Source organism: Xenia sp. Carnegie-2017, unplaced genomic scaffold, assembly GCF_021976095.1.
Source record: "Xenia sp. Carnegie-2017 unplaced genomic scaffold, XeniaSp_v1 HiC_scaffold_16, whole genome shotgun sequence".
In the NCBI taxonomy this organism is placed as follows: Eukaryota; Metazoa; Cnidaria; class Anthozoa; order Malacalcyonacea; family Xeniidae; genus Xenia; species Xenia sp. Carnegie-2017.
Genome location: NW_025813469.1, coordinates 2,442,112 through 2,463,484, shown reverse-complemented (window position 1 = coordinate 2,463,484; position 21,373 = coordinate 2,442,112). Strand labels below are relative to the sequence as shown.

At 37.3% G+C, this 21,373-nt stretch overlaps 3 protein-coding genes across 6 annotated transcripts; 1 reads left to right on the top strand and 2 right to left on the bottom strand.

The window, feature by feature from the left end:
• Positions 1–659: 659 nt before the first annotated feature.
• Positions 660–6,312, top strand: LOC124437600 (homocysteine-responsive endoplasmic reticulum-resident ubiquitin-like domain member 2 protein). Of its 3 annotated transcripts, XR_006945772.1 has the most exons (8): positions 660–862; positions 1,004–1,081; positions 1,676–1,747; positions 1,894–2,075; positions 2,221–2,451; positions 2,952–3,391; positions 5,166–5,880; positions 5,937–6,312. XR_006945772.1 is itself a non-coding variant. In XM_046987566.1 (7 exons), the coding sequence occupies exons 1-7, from the start codon at positions 716–718 to the stop codon at positions 5,411–5,413; spliced, it is 1,377 nt and encodes a 458-aa protein (XP_046843522.1). In that variant the 5' UTR covers positions 660–715; the 3' UTR covers positions 5,414–6,312. The 3 variants fall into 3 exon arrangements, 2 of the variants coding, with proteins under 2 accessions (XP_046843522.1, XP_046843521.1); XM_046987566.1 differs by having other exon boundaries at positions 1,676–1,746; positions 1,914–2,075; positions 5,166–6,312; XM_046987565.1 differs by having other exon boundaries at positions 5,166–6,312.
• Positions 5,463–11,397, bottom strand: LOC124437157 (bifunctional polynucleotide phosphatase/kinase-like). Its single transcript, XM_046987166.1, has 16 exons — positions 11,172–11,397; positions 11,044–11,090; positions 10,456–10,920; positions 10,197–10,276; positions 9,952–10,009; positions 9,848–9,868; positions 9,684–9,770; positions 9,472–9,592; positions 9,290–9,357; positions 8,963–9,055; positions 8,764–8,873; positions 8,057–8,108; positions 7,222–7,331; positions 7,047–7,134; positions 6,790–6,857; positions 5,463–6,585 (listed from the first exon to the last, which is right to left on the bottom strand). Exons 1-16 carry the CDS (start codon positions 11,353–11,355, stop codon positions 6,468–6,470), a joined length of 1,770 nt encoding a protein of 589 aa, XP_046843122.1. The 5' UTR covers positions 11,356–11,397; the 3' UTR covers positions 5,463–6,467.
• A 28-nt stretch (positions 11,398–11,425) lies between these two features.
• LOC124437602 (adenosine receptor A2b-like) lies at positions 11,426–13,224 on the bottom strand. Of its 2 annotated transcripts, XM_046987568.1 has the most exons (3): positions 13,167–13,224; positions 12,099–12,403; positions 11,426–11,987 (listed from the first exon to the last, which is right to left on the bottom strand). In XM_046987568.1, exons 2-3 carry the CDS (start codon positions 12,370–12,372, stop codon positions 11,557–11,559), a joined length of 705 nt encoding a protein of 234 aa, XP_046843524.1. In that variant the 5' UTR covers positions 12,373–12,403; positions 13,167–13,224; the 3' UTR covers positions 11,426–11,556. The 2 variants fall into 2 exon arrangements, with proteins under 2 accessions (XP_046843524.1, XP_046843523.1); XM_046987567.1 differs by having other exon boundaries at positions 11,426–12,403.
• Positions 13,225–21,373: the final 8,149 nt, after the last annotated feature.

Sequence of the window (21,373 nt, the reverse complement as noted above, 5' to 3'; positions counted from 1 at the left end):
GCTGTATCTCTGATACCATCACATGCTGCAGTGTCACTGGTACCATCACCTGCAACAGTATCTCTGGTACCACCACCTGCTGTATCTCTGATACCATCACCTGCTGCAGTATCTCTGATACCATCACATGCTGCAGTGTCATTGGTACCACCACCTGCTGCAGTATCTCTGGTACCATCACCTGCTGCAGTATCTCTGGTACAATTAGTCCAATGAAGGCAACTCACCAGCTAACAATCAAAACAGGGTGATGAATGGTAATGCTGGGGGTGGGATATTGTGCAAGATAATGACAACGAAGATAGCTTTTATTTTCTATGTGATATTACGTGTATGCATTGTAAAAGGGTTTTTTTAATTATTTGAAACTGAAAGAATAACAATGACTACATCAATTTTATTGATTCGATTCGATTCGTTGTAGTTTTTCATGGAAAGTTAACAACGTAGCTTGTGAAACGCAAATTTTCAAGTGATTTCTTGTTTTCAGCCCGTAGTGACGAACCGTACAGTCATGTATGGTTTCCTGACAACTTGTCACAGACGAAGTATCACAAAAAGTTGTTTCAAATCTAGCAATGGTGAATATTCTGCGTACGCACGTACCTAGTTTTTACTCTGTTTTAACCAATCACGGGACGCCACGGAAATCACGTGACGTCATATATTTTGACGACGACCGCACGACGTGCTTTAAGTGTGGGGGAAGAACAAAATGGACTCGCTTGCTTCGCAGTCCTCTGTTAAGTTGGTCGTAAAGACACCAAATCAACGCGTAAAAGATATAGAAGTGAGTTGCCTTTTAGATTGGACTGTGGCAAGGCTAAAAAATCATTTATCAACCGTCTACCCTACTAAACCGGTAAGAATCGATAACATTTCATACCTTACGAAACTTGAATTATTTTGTTTACATTATTCGTTCCATTCTTTTGTGTAATCGTTTGCGTAAGTCAAATTGCAATGTCTTTCCTTCAAAGCCAATTTTTTTGACGATTCTCAGGCTCGAAGCAGTCAAAAAATCATCTATTCCGGCAAACTACTTGATGACCATTTCGTGTTAAAGGATGTTCTAAAAGAGGTAAATTCGGAAATGTGATTTGTGGTGTTTTCTTAAAGTGCTTGGTACTTTTTGTACGTTTATTTATGCATTTCTAAAGGCTGCCCAAATGCCCATATCTGTAAATTACGTTTGTTTTTTTGTAACCCGAGAATTTGAAGCGTGATACATATCAGTGTTTGTATTGTCAACTGATTTTAAAATATCACATTACTAGTAGTAATTGACTACTTATATTAAACTATAAAGTTCAAATTCTTTTGGGCTCATTATTTTTACCCAGCATATTTTTTACATTCTTGTTGTGTTGTGTAGCATGTTATGTCACAATGGTAATCTTGGAGAAATCAATTGAATCCCACTGCCCTAATCATTTAATCATGATTATTTTGAAGTTGGGTCAATATGAACTGTATGCATATTTTTTTCTTCTGGCAATAAATCCTAAAATAATGTTACTAGCAAGTTGAAATAATAAACTTATATCATTCTTGCCCTTCTTAATTTTCCCATAATCCCTATCGTCAACATTGTATTAAAATTTGATGAAAGACATGCTGTATTTTTAATGAAGGACTTGCAACATGAATAAACACAAGTTTTTCAATCTTGCAGAATGAAGGACAACATCAGACTGTGCATCTTGTTTGCACACCATCCAGTACTGATGTTTCAACTATGAAAAGGGTAAATATTATATTCTATGTACAACATTTCAAGCAAATTGTTTTTTATATACATTAATTATGTAGCGTTGCTCATGTGTGCAAAATTTAGTCAACTAGATAGGAAATCAAAAATTTCCCTCAGACGGACATATTTTTTATTTGTAGACTGCTTCAGTTTCTTCTTCGACTGCTTCAGTTTCTTCTTCGACTGCTTCAACTTCCAACACTCCAACCGGGTCCACGCCATCTTCATCTTCAACTGTAACGTCAAATGCACAAAGTGAAACTGATGGCTTGAGGCATCGAGGAAATCCTATGGCACAAAATCCGTATTACAACATGTCATTGTAAGTTTAAGAAGGGAATTATGTTGATCTCTTGCAGCTCTGAGTGAACTGGAAAGAGTTTGTTCAATATTGCATATGCCATTGATAAATTAGAGAAATAGTACCACAGTCAGCAATATCTTCTAAATAGAATGTTTTTTTTTAGTGGACATCCATTCCATTCATCTCTTACTGGTCAACCAAATATGAATCTCAACACTGCTGGCTATCCTCCCCCCGACATGACAACTTCCTATGCACAATATTTTGGTTTTAATCACGTGAACTATATTGCTGCGCAACACATGGCGCAAATTCAGTGGATGCAACATATGACACAGTTGATGCAAGGAAATATGACCAATAACATGTATGGATATTTTGTGCCACCAAACCTGTAAGTGTTGCATTATGTTTGATGTGTAATTTGTGGAAATTTTGTGTGCAGTACAAGCTATTAGGCAGCATCTTGTACCAAACAGGCAATATGTAGTTTGGAACAATACCTTCTGAACAGATCACAGCAATTACAGGCACCCTGCAAACAACTTATTCGCAATACAAACAAATGAGCAACTAAACACATTACACTTTACACTAATCCATGATGAAAATACACAATTGACATAAGAACTAGATAACAAATACGGCTAACCTGATGTTTACTCCTTATTTGGCTCCGAAGTTGACTACGGCTAAGGTTGTTGAAAAACGTCAGTGAACATCAACAACAACAGTCTTTCTCAGGACTCTACTAACCTGGACGATCTACATCCACAAACATCTATCTTACAGTAGTCTTCATATAATATGTTCTGTTCTTACTTTAGCATAGATTGCTCCAGATCCAGTTCTTATGGAGTTCTCGATAATATTGTATTTTGATTTTTTTAAAAGCCTCAACCAACAACAGAATTTGAATGAACCACCAACAAATTTACAACCACCACCTGCAGTTCCTTTTGTACAACCATCAGCCGCAGTTCCTCCTGTGCAACCACCAGCCGCAGCACCACCAGTACAGCAACAAGCTGTGCCAGTGCCTCCAGTACAACCAGCCCAAGAAAGGCAACAGAATGCACCAGCTGAAAATCAAAACAGGGTAATGGATGCTAACCCAGGTGGGGGAATGGCGCAAGGCGATGACGATGAAGAAAATGCACAACGTGATTGGCTGGATGTTGTTTATATGATCGTCCGCGTAGGCATGTTAATGAGTATATTCTGGTTCTACTCCTCCTTCGAGAGGATTGTTGCTCTGGGATTGGTCTTTTTCCTAATATGGTTGATTCAGTCTGGTTTGTTGAACTTAAATCGGGCGCCAAGGAATAGACAAGGTTAGAATGTTGATTATTTTGTCATTGTTTGTTTCGCTTTATGTCCTCCGAGACAATAGTCGGGCGCGAATCGTCAATGTGTGACGTAATAAAAAAGCAAGACGATTAATTTTGTCATTGTTTGTTTCGTTTTATGTCCTCCGAGACAATAATCGGGCGCGAATCGTCAATGAGTGACGTAATAAAAAAGCAAAACGATTAATTTTGTCATAGAGAGCCGGAAGATAAACAACGTTCTGCGTTTTTCCTTCCCACAAATTAGTACTGTGCAAATTCAGGTTTTTCAGTTCCGTCTCAGGTCTCTTGTCAATCTCGAACTCCCGCTTCGAACTCCGGCTCTGGCTATTTTATAACTGTAATATCTGGTTGTGGCTGATTCATTTTGCAAGTCACGTTTAAAACAGTCTAAGGTGTAGCTATTATGTGAAGTTAAATTTTGGCACTCCGACTTTCAATCATAAATTAGCGTGAGTGAACGCAATCTAGTGTCGTGTTTTGTCATGCATAAAACGTTTTATTTTCATGCAAGTCCTTCAATTTTTTAGTCGATAGTTATCGTTCTTTGATACAAAACTGTTTTGATCGGAGAAGTTTACCAAAGTCAGAGTATTTTTCGGCACGAACAACTGCTTTCTAAGTTTAGTCGGAGATGAACAAACTCCGGCTCTGGCGGACCTACGGCCTCCGGTGTACAGCACTACGACAATTGGCAAATATTCGCCTCGATTTGTGTAAAGTATTAAGAAAATTTATTACTTGGCATAGGCACCTTCGAAATTCATTTCACGGGTGTATTTGTTTTGTGAATAATCCTCCCGTCACGTTTGTGGCATTCATTCTGCAATTCCGTGATTATTCCTGGCGCCGTGCGTAAACAATAATCAAATTAGCTACAGAGTCTAGGATATTTTTGTGGCTTGAGGAGCTTTTATTGCAAAACGTAGAGTTACAAAAACAAATGTTGCACGTCACGTTTTAAGTTCCCCATTTTTGAACTTAAACAGCTACAGCAGATAAATGAAAAACACTGCATCCCATAATTTTATATTTAGCTGAAATAGACATATTAACATATTACAACACATCTTACCAGTAGTTTTGAAATGTTTCTTTGCAGATTCAATTTCATAGAACTGCTTGAAATCAAGTGTATTCTCCACTTGTTTTGCGACATATTTCATAAGACAACTTCCAGCATTCGAAAGCGTGTTTTTAAGATTGAATTCGTGTTTATAGCATCTTCTAAATTTAGCTAACATTTCCATATACCATTTCAGTGAAAATATCTAATGACAGATATCACTCGTTTTCACGCGTGTAGTAATGTTTCTTAGCCAATCAAAGCGCGTCATTTTACCGGATATGACGCTTGCCACGTAATGATAGATGTTAACATCACTGATTTTCACGCGTGTAGAAATGTTTCTGAGCCAATGAAAGCGCTCCATTTGACGCGTGCCACATAATGATAGATGTTAATACTACTGGTTTTCACGCGTGTAGAAATGTTTCTGAGCCAATGAAAGCGCTCCATTTTGCCGGAAGTGACGCGTGCCACATAATGATAGATGTTAATACTACTGGTTTTCACGCCTGTAGAAATGTTTCTGAGCCAATGAAAGCGCTCCATTTTGCCGGAAGTGACGCTGCCACATAATGTTAGATGTTAACACCACTGGTTTTCACGCCTGTAGCTGAGCCAATAAAGCGCTCCATTTTGCCGGAAGACGCGCCACATAATGATAGATAATACTACTGGTTTTCACGCGTGTAGAAATCCCAGTGAATGCTGATGAGCAGGATGAAGTCGATGGGGAAAGGCCTGGAGACGAAGCGGGCACTGAGGAAGGCGAGGTGGTAGAAGGGGACAGCGAAAGTGAATCCGAAACGGGAGGCCAGGATCTGACGAACACGAACAATGACAATAACGGTCCCGGCTTTTTTGTAGTTGTGTTTAATTTTGTCGTGACGTTTTTTACGTCACTCGTACCGCAACAGCCGAGGCCCATCGCTCAGCCTTAGAACTTCAAAAAATAAGACAAATACCCTCATATATGTACAAAGATGCAAATGAAATGTAGTAGCGCATGTTGGGTTTACTTAGCCATCAAATTATCACGTGACCAAAATGAAGTAGTATATCTTAGGTTTACTTAGCCATCAAATTATCACGTGACCAAAATGAAGTAGTACATGTTAGGTTTTTTAGCGAGCAAATTATCACGTGACCAAAATGAAAATTTGATCGGCAATACCATAGTCATTCAAATAAGATATAATTATCTATAACTATAGTTGTAATTGAGTGCTTTTCTTGGCTGGTGATGTGATAGTATGCCATGATTGGATGAACTTTGTAGTTTGACATCGTTGGCAGTTGAAATTGATGTAAAATAGATGGATTTCCTCGTGAACGTGGATATTGGAAGGATTACAGTTAAGCGGACAACTTGTTTCGATGACCTGTGATTATTTCATCGTGTGTTTAGGTAAAATAAATTACCACAGACTTAGGAAATTCATTCAGGGGTGTATCCATATATAGGTAAAATAAATTACCACAGCCCACCGATTGTTTAAATTACATTCTCTGGAAATTCATTCAGGGCGTATCCATATATAGTTAAAATAAATTACCACAGCCCATCGATTGTTTAAATTACATTCTCTGGAAATTCATAACCAATAGCATTTGTTGAAGTGATATTTCAAATCCAAAGTAAGCAGGTATAATTTATTTTGCCTATCCGTTGATCCGCTACTGGCATTATTTACCATCAACAAAAGATGTCCGCTGAGCTGCAATTTTTCACATCGTTCGTCACGCTCTAATAACACCCTTAATGATTTCTATAATTGTAAAGAATGTACAACATTCGAAATATGATGTAAAATGAAATAGATTCGTGGACAAAATAGCAGTACTGTTGTTGCAGAAGTATTTTTATCGTGTCATGTTTTGGTTCGTTGGAGAGGCGATCGATCGTAGTTTCCCTCACCCCCCGGTTCATTGAGTGCAAGATCATAAACACACACACACACACCCATCCCACACACACATACCACACACGCCACCTTATTCCGTGTATTGCATGTACATTTCTTTGTCGGAATCATTTTCAAAGTTCGGTATGAAGTTTATTCGTAATATCTCACTAAAACCTTCGTCAAGAGTTGGTTCTTGATACGATGATCTAATCAAGTAAGAAATATATAAATTTGTTACAAGTGACATAGAGTAATAACAATATATAAATTTGTTGCAAGTGACATAGGTAATAACAATATACAAACATGTAAGTGACATAGACAAAGTTGTGATAAAGTGACATGAACTTGCGTTGATTTTACTGTTCTCGTGGAAATGAGTGTGTTGTTCTCAAACAAAGCTCGCTTACCGATATGAATTGAACACCATTCTTCCAACAGGCTTATGGTCCTTGCTTTTGTTGCACAATTCCCGTATCTGAACAATGAATGCGAAAGAATTACGTACAATCTTGGGTCAACGCCATCAAAACTAACTTGATGAACTAAAGATACACGAGTATTAAGTCATGTTGCAAGACCCACTACGCTGAAGCAATAGTAACCTATCGAAGAACAAATGGGATGGAAATATTCGCACGTTGAAAACTGACAGGAAATTACATACTCTGTTGTTATGCAAAGCATGATTCAGCGTGACGTTAAAAACAAAACATCTTGCAACGACACCATGTCTTTTTGCAACGTCAATATATCTGAAGTAAAATGAAAGAAAATCCGCGTGAAAACCTTATTGATAATTTGAAAAATGGACAACGACACGCGCTCGATATCCGAGATACCTTTGTCTGGATTCTTTGTCGGGACTTGTGTTGTCGATGACAACCTTCCCTTTCCTCGAGACTTCCTTGTTGCACATCGCGACGCATTTTTGCCAGCTCCCGAGCATATCCTGAAAAAGGTTTCATCGCTACCGATGAACTATGTTTCACATTTTCGATACTGCACACGAATGTAAAACGTACTGCACACGAATGTAAAACGTACTGCACATGAATGTAAAACGTACTGCACATGAATGTAAAACGTACTGCACACGAATGTAAAACGTACTGCACATGAATGTAAAACGTACTGCACATGAATGTAAAACGTACTGCACATGAATGTAAAACGTACTGCACATGAATGTAAAACGTACTGCACATGAATGTAAAACGTACTGCACATGAATGTAAAACGTGCAACGAATGTAACGCTTGCATGAATGTAAAACGAGAATGAATGTTTTGCGAATGTAAATGCTAATGAAGAATGTGAAGAATGAACAATGGAAAAAATGAATGTGAACACATGATGAATGCAATGGACATGAAATGGAATGAATAAAATGTACATGGAATGGAAAGAACGAACATGGCAATTGCCAAGTAATGGAATAAATGGAACGTAGCATATAACGTACTGCACATGAATGTAAACGTAACATGAATGTAAAACGTACTGCACATGAATGTAAACGTACTGCACACGAATGTAAACGTACTGCACACGAATGTAAACGTACTGCGAATGTAAAACGTACCACAATAAAATAGCACATGAATGTAAACGTACTGCATGAATGTAAAACGTACGCACATGAATGTAAAACGTACTGCACATGAATAAACGTACCCTTAATGAACGTAATCTTATACGAGATATTTTGGCGAATATATATTTCCAGCTGAAGAATGAATAACGGAAAACTGATGTGAAACATGTTAACTTCTGACCATTCGCTCATATACATAAGGTGTATACATATATATATATGGACCTTCCCAGCTTTTGCCAAGTTAAAGGCTGCTATAATGATTTGGGGGTCATTTATATATTCAGTTGTATCTAACTGATTTCTGTTGAAAGTTAATTTGCTTTCTAAAGAAATCAGTCTGGTACAACTGAAGATACGAATATTCACACCTCCCTTCCAATTACGTTCTAGCTACGGCCCTGGACAAAGGATGTACGTTATATATATATATTTATACATCACAGCTAGGCTAGCCAATTATTTGGCAGAAACAAAACGCACAGAAATGTGTCAAGAGATAGCTATAATGCGCGTTCCAACATGTGCAAGTTAAAAATCCTATCACATTTCCTGCCAGTTTGACACTAGCCTTGTGTATCTTCATGTAGCAAATAACAGTAAAAAAGATAACTATATTGTCAAACGACAACAACACTTGCCCACTCAACTGTGCAACTGGAGTATATGTTATATATATAGCTCAGTGTCTGCAATAACAAGAAAAGTGCGATGACTTACATGCAGGAAAGCCAACAAGTATCACAACCTGTGAAATATTATATAGTCATTAAACAGAGTTGAGCACTACGACCGCTGACACAGTTGTTCGCCTATATATAAGCTTACCTCGCAATCATTCGAAACAAGTTTTGACGACGTAGGCGTGAATAGCGGCGTATCATGGGATATTTCACTCTGAAGAATAACGGTGAAGTACAGTAGCTGGTTTTTTTACATGCTTAGATAAATGAAATGTAACGTAAGGCTGTCACTATAGCACATACTGGGTCGAACTCAGGCCAATTGAAAGGCGCCGGTTTTTTGCTCAGAAAAAATTCTTCCGGTGTATGAAAGGACAGTCCGGTATTCTTTGCGAACTGTAAATTGATTGCAATGGAAAAGAGAAATGTATTATTGAAATTACAAAGCCGTCAGTTAAATTCCAGTTGAAAGATCAACGAAGAATATTCTTTTCCCCTAAACCTATATTCCTGCTGGTTATATACCCTCGAAGCAGATATTAAATTGAGAAAAAAGATCTGTGAAAAATGAAAGTCTTCTCGAAAACAATCAACGACCAGAAGACTTGAGTCATGTAAACAACGACTTACAGTTCGATCGCTACAAGCGAAATCCTTCTTCATTTTCGGTAACCAGTTGGCCGGCCTTCCAGCCGCATCTGGCAAAAAGAAATAGAAACGTCACTGAAGTCGAAAACAAATGTAAATGTCGTCAATAAGCAAGCATCAAAATAAATTTAAACAAAGGCAGATTAAATTGCTCGGGAAATCACCTCCAACATAAAACGATTTGGCATGATCAACATCCATGCCATTGTTGTCTTCTTCCTTTAAGTATTTCCACATCCCAGTGAAAGGTTTGCGGTATACATTCTTCTCAGTGGCAGCAAAAACCTGAGTAAAATATTCCGTTATCCTATACTTATCCTAACATGTACTCAACGAGTTGGAGTAGATTCGTTTATCCACCATCGTCCCCGTTTACCTGCAGAGGTACTGATAACTTCGATGCTATCTTCTCTATCTTTTTCTTGAAGTCTTCTTTACTCAATTTACCTTTGCCAATTGAAGCCTACGTTTATACAAATGATGCTTCATTTTTATTCTCTACGCAGACAAAATGAGCTCATTTCTTGTGGAAGAGCTTACCTGGTTTGTGAAAAGGACGATCTATCGCAAAAAGAGAAAAATGGAAATGGCAAAACATAATTTTCAATATTTCTTGATTGTTCAAAATCATACTAAACTGTTACCTTAAAACCGTCGTTATTCAGTTTTTGTAATTTTGCCGGAATTTGCGCGTATTTGATTCTAAATGAACAGAATAGACTTCATCAAGGATAGATAGGGACTTTGATGGACAGCAGGAGAGGACACAGGACGGAGGGGGGTAGTATGGGAAAGGGCCGTAAACGACACGATGCATGTATATGAGTTATTGTGCCGGAATGATGTCGTACTCATCATTCATCCTTACTTTGTTACTTTTAAAACTTACTTCCAGTCCTCCGGTCCGGTAGGATGCACGCGGCCTGATTTTGTCGTGATGATTGTTCCGTCCAAGTCAAAACCTGCGACCTTTACAAAGTTAGAAAATAATCACGTGATCAACTGAATCAAATCAATCCACTGGTCTTCAACTGATGGAGACTCGCTTTCCAACATCGGAGCGAGTTCTACTTGCAAAGACATTGCAGCAGAAAAAATGTTCTCAACTAGAAAATGGTTACTTCAAAAGCACGATTTTCATTCATTACCTTAGTTCGTGGCAACAACCCTGGGGTTTTATGAATAAGGAGAGTGCCGGACGCATATTCATCCCAATTAGTACATTTCAGTGGTTTACGCGTCTCGTTGTTTGTATTTGATTCATCTCGTGGCGAACAACTCAATTCCTTCGCAACATCTTCAGTGAATTTCCGTTTGAGATGATCGACGTCATCCTCGTTTATTTTAATCTTCTCCTCCTCCTTTTTGGCGGTTTTGAAGCGTTTTTGTGGTCGTGTGTCGACATCCTCAGAGTCGGTAACGATTTTTCGTTTTTGATCGTGTTTCTCGTCACCATTCCCCAGTTCCCCACCACAAGTCCCTTGTTGGTCAGTGAAATGTATCAAATGTAGATACTTGCCGCGTAAAAGACTTAATTTTTCGCCGTGTTTGAGAAAGGCTCTTTCGTGTTCGAACAGGGACCTGGTACCCACAAAACACGGATGTATTCCGAGCTTAGGAAGAGAACAGCAGACATGTTTTGATGAAACAAAGACAATGAAGAAGGATGTATGAGATAATTGATTTTCTTCCACATACATTTTAACATTTACTGATTTTTTTTGTATTTTTACTACCTGTTTAACTGAAACAGTTTGCTCCTCATAATTTGCTGTTAATTCAACTGAAACACAAAAGCGGGCTTAGATAATTACTTTGCCTACGAGTAACCATTGTTGGACTTGCCAACTCAACGATACAATACCTTGTTTACGCGAAACCTGTTTGTCGGTGATTTTAGTCGAAGGCGAACGACCAACAATCACAGCTTTGTTGTTAGGTAAAAATATACGCAATCCTGGCGTAACTTCTGAAACAAGAAAACATTGCATGATTTTCAAAAATCTGTATTTGAATGCAATGCGGACAGCAGAAGAAGCAGATTTCATTAAATTTGAGCGTTGTATAAAGAATTTCAATCAATCTCGTCCGCCATCTTGGTTTCATTCAAACTTCATGTAAAGATGAGCGAAGTGTACTGTACAATGTAAAAACTACGTACTACACATACAATTCTGAACATCGAGGATGTCAATACGGTTATATTATTGTGTATAATCATGCTTTAAAAATTCTCCATGATGCCAACTTCATGATTGATTTGAATCACTTTTATTATATGTCTCTTGATTCTCAGAAAGTATCGAGTGAATTCTCGAGCTCCACCCCGATGGTAAAGAACGGCACAGCGAGCCTCGACACATTCGTTTAAACGCGCGTCGAAACTCACCGCTGCGGTACCAGTAGATCACAGGATTAGTCATAGAATTTGCAAACGTCATGATTTTCACGATCGCATTAAATATCTGCTCTTGTCTGCCGACGAACGAGTCGAAACAATGCTCGCAGACATTTTGAACGTAGTAGTACATTGTCGATGGCATCCAACAGATCATGAAGACGCCAATCACAATGAACATGGTCGTTGTTGCCTTGCTGCGCTGCTTCCACTGCTTCAAACGACTTTTCGAATTTTTACTTGGTCTATTTTCCCTGCGTATGGTCTTCATATGTGACAGTGCTACAGTATAGATATACGAATAACAAATAATGACTACAAGTAAAGGCACCAACACATTTTTATGAATCACCAGAAGACTCCACCATTTCGTAGGCCTATACGAACACGGACCTTTGCTCTTCGGATCCCATGGGATAAAAGGCAACAGAGCTACTAAAAGTGCATCAAGCCAAGCGATGAGCAGACATGTGATGATCTTGCTTCCAAACTTTGCATTTGAGGTTCTTAATGGATATTTGAGTGCGAACACTCTTTCCACGCTCACCATAACAAGACTTGAAACGGACGCGTATTCTGTGAAGAAGTACGTGAAGCGAAATATGTCGCATGCTTCTCCCTCACTCGAATCTCCATCGACGAATTTTTTCGCAATGTAAGCAGGCATCGCGATCGCTCCGCAAACAAGTCGGCAATAGCTGAAAATATAAACAAAGAATTTAATATAATATAAGTGAGGTGCTTCTGTTGGTATGATAGCTGCAATGGTACCATGTAATGCAGTGGTACCAGTGTATCTATGGTGGCAATGATACCATGTAATGCAGAGGCACTAGTGGTATCTATGGTTGCAATGGTACCTGTGTAATGCAGTGGTACCAGTGGTATCTATGGTGGCAATGAGACCATGTAATGCAGAGGCACTAGTGGTATCTATGGTTGCAATGGTATCTGTGTAATGCAGTGGTACCAGTGGTATCTATGGTGGCAATGGTACCATGTAATGCAGAGGCACTAGTGGTATCTATGGTTGCAATGGTATCTGTGTAATGCAGTGGTACCAGTGGTATCTATGGTGGCAATGGTACCATGTAATGCAGAGGCACTAGTGGTATCTATGGTTGCAATGGTACCTATGTAATGCAGTGGTAACCCATTTGAAAAGAGCATTTTGATGATGTAAATGCCTATCTGTTTTTAGAACGAGGCCTTTTTGATCAATTTTTATCTTGTCTGAGAACTCACAATGAGAATTTCTACTCCATGCATGTCTGCGTAAATTTTGTTCTTAGAAACCACACCTCGTTCATGTAATGAATTTCTAACTATAAAAAAATAATGCTCAGGAATCCTTTTGCAAAATGCATTCAAAACTTCCGGACAATGGCACGATGATGCTAAACTGAAGATGTGACTGGTCAGCTCAGCAGCATGCGTTTTAGATCCATGCGCGAGACTCACCTAGACTGAACATGGAGTAATGCATGACAGTACGAAGGGAAGATTGTTGATATATCGCCAGGCACACCAGGAGATTGCCCAACACTGAAGCGAGGCTAACAAACGACAACACGGTGATGAAAGGCACCATGGGAATTGCGTCGCTTCCATCATCACTGCCGTTTTGACGAGACATGTTTCTAAAAGAAGAAATGCAAGAAATGAGTAAAACAAAAGACTCGCTTTTTCTTATAACTGAAGTTATACTTGACTGAGATAAGTACATCAGGGGCGTCGCAAGTCTGCGGTCAAAATGGGTTCACATCCATTTGTGGCATGATTCCACGATAATATTGTGCAGTTACCATATGTGTTTAATAACTTTGCCAAATGCATAGTTTACGATTTCAAAAGATATTGTGATCTTAACTCAAACATGTAAAAAAGTCTAATTGAACGCTGATGAAACTTTTTTACATTAAAGTATTTTACATATACAAAATATTTTTTTCCAAACCATCATCTTCGTTTTGTATTTTATTACAAGGAATAGTTGTGTATATATCATATGTACAGACTGTAAAATTGACTTTTCTGCCTGATATGTCTATTCGGCTTTTAAAATATTCTCATAAACTAATGCAAAATGGATGATTTTGCCCGAGCCGTTATTAATGCAGATGGTTGATGTCAAAATTGCCAAAGTTGTGGTTGTGCGGGTTTCATGCTGTAACACGCATGGTTTTTAATGTCTTGAAATGTGTTTTGCTTGCGGATAATTAAGCCAGTTTTTCATCACCTGCCGTCTGGAGTCATTTCCCCTTTCCTGAAATCATCATTTCCACTGAAAAAATGTTTGCATTCGGAAGAAAAGCTGCGCTAAGACAGTCCCACGCATCGATTTCATTAAAGATTTGCTTTCTTCGAACGGAGTGAGCTTAATTTCACATACTATTACACCTCAGTCCATTTCGAAGTTCATGTCGTGCAAATTGTGTAGAATGTTACCTTATTAACAATGTCACGATGAATTTAAATGTTTGTTACTCAGTTGCTCTCTTTCAATTCTACTCTCTGTTCGAAATACAATTTTGAAATACTTTATTCACTCTGAGATCAGTTATTGTACTCTAGTACTGTGAATTTATTTTACTGTACTCACGCCTGATCTTCCGTTCGTTGATATGTTTACATAAATTTTCTTTGGTGAAGTAAAAAGCATCGCTCGTGCGCTGGCCCCGTCTTGATTTTAAAGACACTCGTGATGAAGAATAGTGATTTTGGTATCGGTAAACTTTGCCGCAGATAACACGTAATTGACAATTTCAGTTTTACATTTTCAAGGAGATCTTTGTCGGTTTAATGCTGTCGGTTTTGAATGAAAATGAAATGCCTTATCTCGTAGCGGATCTTTTGTCACAGACAACCACAAATGTGCAGGTAAAGGCATTCTAGCGTATTATGAAAAGAAATAGCCATTTTTTTAGAGTAATGATCGTTTTTTATGCATTAATTATGATCGCGAATGAAGAATTGCACTGAGTTATTCCAAGTCTCCCATGTTATTCGTTATTTTATATACTTCATTAAGTTAATCAGAGGCAGACACGCAGCAAGATAAGTCTTGTTTTTGCGCACTAGATTAAATTTAAAGTAGCGCAGTCGCACTTCTCAATCATTTATCGCTTCCGATTTTCGATATAGCCAAAATGAAGGCATTTTCGCTTCAACTGTATTCTTTTGTGTTGAAATGGATTTAGATCACGAACATTCTCTGTTTCTTTCTTAATGATCATAGTACTCCATGTCGTTGTGGTTAACCTAGGTGCACGCAGATTATTGGTTGAGATATTCTCTTCAAATTTCTAGGTAGAACAGATTAGTGAGGAAACTCAACTTGTCGCCTCTTTGTTTTCGTTATTTGCATCCCACAAATATGAATCGTGTGAACAGATATTTGCTCTTTTACTTCAATTCTGCATTGACTGCAGCTCAAATGTTAACAAAAACAACGAAACCAAGACGTGTCAAACTCGCAAATTTTTATGCAAGCTCCGACAATTTCAACAAGAATAAAGCAGTATTATGCTCCTAAAATGGACAGTTTGCCAACCAATGATATTGACGAATATACAAAAACGCTTCAAACTCTAGATTTTTAATCTTCGATTTCAATCTACACCATGGTATCTTCACATCTTATGTTTTTTTTTGTCTTGATATGCACAATGTTTATTTATGAAATACCCTTGAGATTGCCACCTGTATCCATGCCTGTACCATGTGGTGTCATTGCACATAGGAAGTCTTCGGTTATAAGCATTGTTGTAAGGAAAGAAATTTTCGCTCAATGATCAAGTTGCTTGATCTCTTTTGCTGCCCAACCCATAATCACAGCGTTTTGAGCTTGCAATTTGATATCTCGTTCCGCATTCAATCAAATGCACTTTCAAAAAAATTAAGTATGGAGTGGCTACAATGGCCCGCTTTGTTTTCTTTATGATTTGCTGTAGGCTTTGAGGCATGCGCACAAGAACTATTCATATAAGCAACGTAGCCACCATAGGATTATTCCTATGCGCAGGTAAGTTTTCTCAAGTCGTAAGTGTATTTTTTGAAACTGCGAGTTTTTACTTTTTGAAAAGATAAGGATCCTATAATCCCTCCTCACATCTTTCTGCATATCGTTATCGCGTTGAAGAATCAAATTATTACGCCAGTAAAGATCTCTCCTGCGCTCATATCTTATGCAAATGACGCCATTACTCAACGACATGACGCCAATGCGTATCAAAATACGTCCGACAAAAAAGGGCATCTTAGTGCTTTTTGCTAACACGAACTCCTTTTGCATGCGTTTATTTACCCTACCATGGAGCAAATTGCAACTTGTTAACGCGGAAAACATTTTGTTGCAGGCTTGCATGATAATAATACTAAAGGCGCAAGATAGTGCTCGTGGTAGGAAAGATGATAGTGTTTTTGAGATACTTCTAGCACCATGTGCAACGAACCCAACAATCGGATTAAAATTCAGATTGCTTTTACATAAAAATGTCACATGTTTTCCTAAAGCTGTTCTCAATCAATTGTGAACAGTGGAACCGTTTGCATGGCAAAAGATTTTGGTTATGTAGAAAAATAAGCTAATATGTCAGTCTTTTAACGACAGAAGACTCAAGATCCTATATATAGCATTATAATTAAAGTATAAATGTTACGTCATGCAAACAGAATTACATATTAATTAGGCAATTTGTTATCTTTTGTTACCCACAGTCAATTAGTGAGTTCCTGACGAAACATTGCATACAAAATTGTGTGACCGCAGCCATAGAACTTAGGAAAGCGTGCTTTCATATGGTACACACGTCGTTTTACTGGTTTAAGTCAAAACAGAAACGGTTTTATTAGAGGTGTATCTTCAAAATTTCAACAAGGGGACTCTGATATATATTACTAATACTAATACCACGCATGAAATTTTAACTCGGGGGTGGGGATAAGCCCCCCGAACCGAACCTCTAACACATCTCTGGGTTTTCTGCTCTTCTCTCTTATACCAGCTTTCTTCAAGGCACAATCCATGTCTTGAGAGTTGCATAATTTTATGTCGCGTCTTAATATCACAGTGATGAACAGATGCGATTACATTTTGAGCAGTTTTCATTGCAGCCCCGGAGTTTTGCCCCGTTTACAACATCTCGTAGGATCCTCTATCCTCGAGAGTGGCAAGTAGCAAGAAGACGAAATTTGGAGCACTTTCGTCCGGCAGCTGGGAGCCATAGTTTTCACGCATGCGCAGTAAGCTTCTATATATGACGTGTTACTGCGTGCTACAAGGGCTTGAGAGCAATACACAAATCAAATTGATTTTGGATGAATGCGATTTTCTTTTTGAAAAGAAATTTCACTAAATCTTTTTTGTAGATTGCATGATTTTATTTCACTAAATCTTTTTTCTGCCCTAAAGTACGTATAAAAACTACCTTTTTTGTGTTTAGAGTAACGTCGTCATGCAAGCGTGTTGCGTGCATTAATACAAATCCTTTTTAATGACACTTCATTAAGTTTACTTAACTTTTTTTTCTTAGGAACGTGGGCTCGTTAATTTCGTATTTCATATTGTTTATTTTGAAAAATATACTTCCCGATTGATAATACTTGTAACCTGTCTGTTCATATTGACGTAAGGCGCATTATTCTGCTTTCTTATTACTTCTTATTCGTGCAGATAAATTAAATATAAACAAATAATTATTATCTTTGTTTCAAAATGCGTCATTGTGTTTGCGGAGTTATGATTGGAAGAGCTTAGTAAGATCGTTTCGGTCGAGTAACGATAAAACCGAAGAACGTGATGAAAAAACGTGGCGTAATTGAGGATCAGACGGAAATGTTCTAGAGTATAATTCGATCATTCTAGTTTATAAATCGATCTTTCTACTTTCAGCACACATCATTCCTTTTAACTCATGATGATCAATTTTACAGCCCTTAAGCTGTTTCATATAGCTGGTTTTCTTTATTATGGTCAATAATTATTGTACAACCCTCAAGAAGGAAAAATTTGAACGACTACTTTGCTGCTTCGAGTTTCAATCTAGTTTATGACTTGTCAATAATTATTATACAACCCTTATAAAAAAAAGTTGCTGTTTCATACCTGTTCATTTTTATGAGCTGGTTGATTAACACGAAATAAACTGTGACAGACCTTGTTCTTTATTCTCTAAATAGAAGATGGAGCTAAGCGAAAAATGATGCTTGGAAATCAGTCTCATTGATGATATTTTTCATTGCGTTTTCACCAGAAGTTATTTTCAAATACAACAATGTGCGTCAGTCATAACGCTCAGAATCAGTTTTCAAAGCTTTGTGTACAAGAATGAACACACCGGCAACACAGTTAACTACACGACATCTTTGCTATCTACGTTTGTATAAACATACCACAGCATCCATTATAGTTATTCCAGGAAACTGAGCAGTACAATGCCATTTGCAAACTTACCTTATTAATAATCTTCTAGTGAAATAAAGGCGATGCTCGCTGTTTTCAATGAGTGTACCTTTATCTGTATCTTATATATGCACATATATGCTCCTTGCTGTCATCTAATTTAGCCCACGTAAAACATGATCTAATTTAGTTATTTATCAATAAGTACGATTTATTTCATTGTCACAAAACAGCAGGATGCGAATTATTTTTACCCCTGGAAAACGCCATCTCGAGTGAACAACGTCATTTGAAAGATAAAAATTTTTGAAAAACAAGAATTGTACAGTAATTATCTGAGTAAGCGGGCATGAAAGATGGTCCGTTTAAGCAGTAATGTTGTACGTCATGTAATGAAATTTATTTATATCTATACCAAGCTACACCAGTTAAATCATCCCGTATAATGGTTTGATTGTTCAAATCAAATACAAAATATTTTCAGTATTTTCAACGTAGACAGAAAGTGTCGACTCATTAAGATGTTTGTTGAAGCTGCTTTTCGAAAATCTGCACACTCGTTTTCAACATTATGAACGCGGTCTTTCAGTCAAGCGATTCGTACCTAAAACTTACACACTTCAACCAAAATGGCAAAATTAAAACTCTCTCATACTGCTTGCCAATTTTAGAAGTTTGCTTGTGGTAAGGACAACATAGATTGAATTTACATCGAGTAATTGAAAAAATCAATTTTAGAATCAAAACACCGGTAAAATTTAATAACATGCTGTTTTCGATTTTTTTAATTAGATGTGCAATTTCTTTCATATCTTGAATCTTGGAATCTGTTTTTTACGCTTTACATAAGGCTGACACTGATCTCAATCTTTCCCAAGATGAGGTGAGTATCAGTTATTCTTTTTGCCTGTTGTTGCCACAGGTTGTTGCTTTGAAAATCGTTCAAATGCATGCTCATGGTGAAGCCATGCTTATATATTTTGACAAGTTTTGCCCATATATGTATACAGCTACTACTATTTACTTCTGAGTTTTTGATGTCGTCGATTTAGTCGGCCTTGGATGTAGTAATAGTAAATATGGCAACTTCCTGCTCGTCTAATATGATAATAGTTTAACATCTGCTTCTCTGAGTACCGTAATCGTAGTTAAACGTAAAGCTTCTATAAAAATGCGAGCCTTAATAAAATCTTAACATCCTGCTTGTCTAATGATAGTTTAACATCTGCTTCTATGAGCACCGTAATGAAAGTTAAACGTAGAACGTCAATAATGAAAGTGCGTGCAGTAATAATAAAACATCCTCCTTCTTTACTTATACGCGCAGCATTAGCAGTTTAGTAAGCTTCTTTTCATATAATTACATCACGAAAAAACTTAAACTCTGAGCTGAAGAACTTTCTCGTGCTTATTGAGCGCACACGCATTACACTCGTTTCCCTTTTCACATTTTCTCTTTAAAATGCTGCAAACTTCTGACGGACGTTAAATATTGTTACTTTTCATACCTTCGTTCGCATACAGTAACAGCATTTACTTTGTTCTTGGTTCGCTTTTCAAGACCGCGTATCATATTAGACTGGCATTTATCATTTGCCAAGAGAAGCATTTATTTGGTCGCCCCACAACCTGTTTTATCGCTTGCATTACAATCGCTTTGAAAGATTCCTGTGGTTACTAAAAGCTTTGTTTGCGAAACTGTGTTTACTTTGCAAATAGATGTCGTTAAAATTTTTTAACGAACCGTAAGACTTAACAATAGCCTCGAAAATTGTACTCTGTCTGTGACATATCCGATGATAAGAAAGTATATTTTTCTTAGAAATTTTTTAAATAAAGTCTGCTTTAAAATGACAGACAGACAATGTTTGATACGCAACAAGGGACGTGGACAGCAGGTGGGAGCAAAGGGAGGCAATCATCTCTTTTCACAGTTTGTGATCATTTCATTTCGACAGCTATAAGCTGTTTTCCCCCCGCCTGTCCCAAATGACTTGTCCCATTTTTCACGAATCCTGTCTATGCACCTTCCTAAATAAGCGTTCACCCTGAAATAGATTGTCAAAACCAAGAGATTAGATTAGATCGTGGTTTTTCAAGAGTGTAAAGCAGAATATTCAATTACAATACCATACCAATTGTTATTTTTGGAATTCCTACATTCTGATTGGCTGCTTGCAACAGCTTTCTACATATTTATCTAACAACGAATTTAATTAAAAATTTCTACGTAAACATTTTTAATAGTCTTTAAAGCGTAGCAAAAAATGTTGTAATATAACAGTTTTTCGTTACAAGAGTATTATTTCACTGCACGGACCTTTAGCTAATCATGTAGATACTTGTAGACGGCTTACGTTTCTCAGTATTGAATTTTTTGTCAATCGATCTCTTTTCAAAAATTACGGTGGCTCACAAGGGACACCACACTAAATAATAAGAATTATACAAAATAAAGATATTAATACACACACAAAATACATTATACACACACAAAATAAAAATACAAACGCAAAATACATTATACACACACAAAATAAAAATACACACACAAAATAAAAATACACACACAAAATAAAAATACAAACACAAAATACATTATACACACACAAAATACATTATACACACAAAATACATTATACACACAAAAAATAAAAATATACACACAAAATAAAAGTACACACACAAAATATGATCGCGGGCGCTTGCAGTGTCGGATAGCTGACTACCATCAGTTTATTATAAAGTTGTAATCAGATATGTGTAATTGTGAATATAACACGTGGTCGACTAGTACTTGTCGTCGTATTTAACAGTTTCAACTGCGAAATATTTTAAATGACATTTGGAAAGGAATCGAAAGCAAGCTCTTGCGATGCTGAAGCGAAAAATCAATAAGAGAAATAATAAGCAATTATTGGATGAGGTTGAGCATGATATCAAGAATTATTCAGAACGAGGTCAATGTAACAATGTTATCTGAAGAAGCGAAGCTGAGGCAAAAAACATTGACCTCGGTCTGAATAATGAACCCTCATCAATAATTGCTTATCTCTTGTTTTCGATTCATATCGCAAGACTTTTCGACTCCTTTCCAAAATGTCATTTAAAATATTTCGCAGTAAAACTGTTAAATATGACGACAAGTACTAGTTTCCAGTTAAATTACAATTACACACATATCTGATTAGAACCTATAATAACAACCTTATTATGGTAGTCAGCCGACATTGCATGCATATTTTGTGGATGTATTAATATCTTT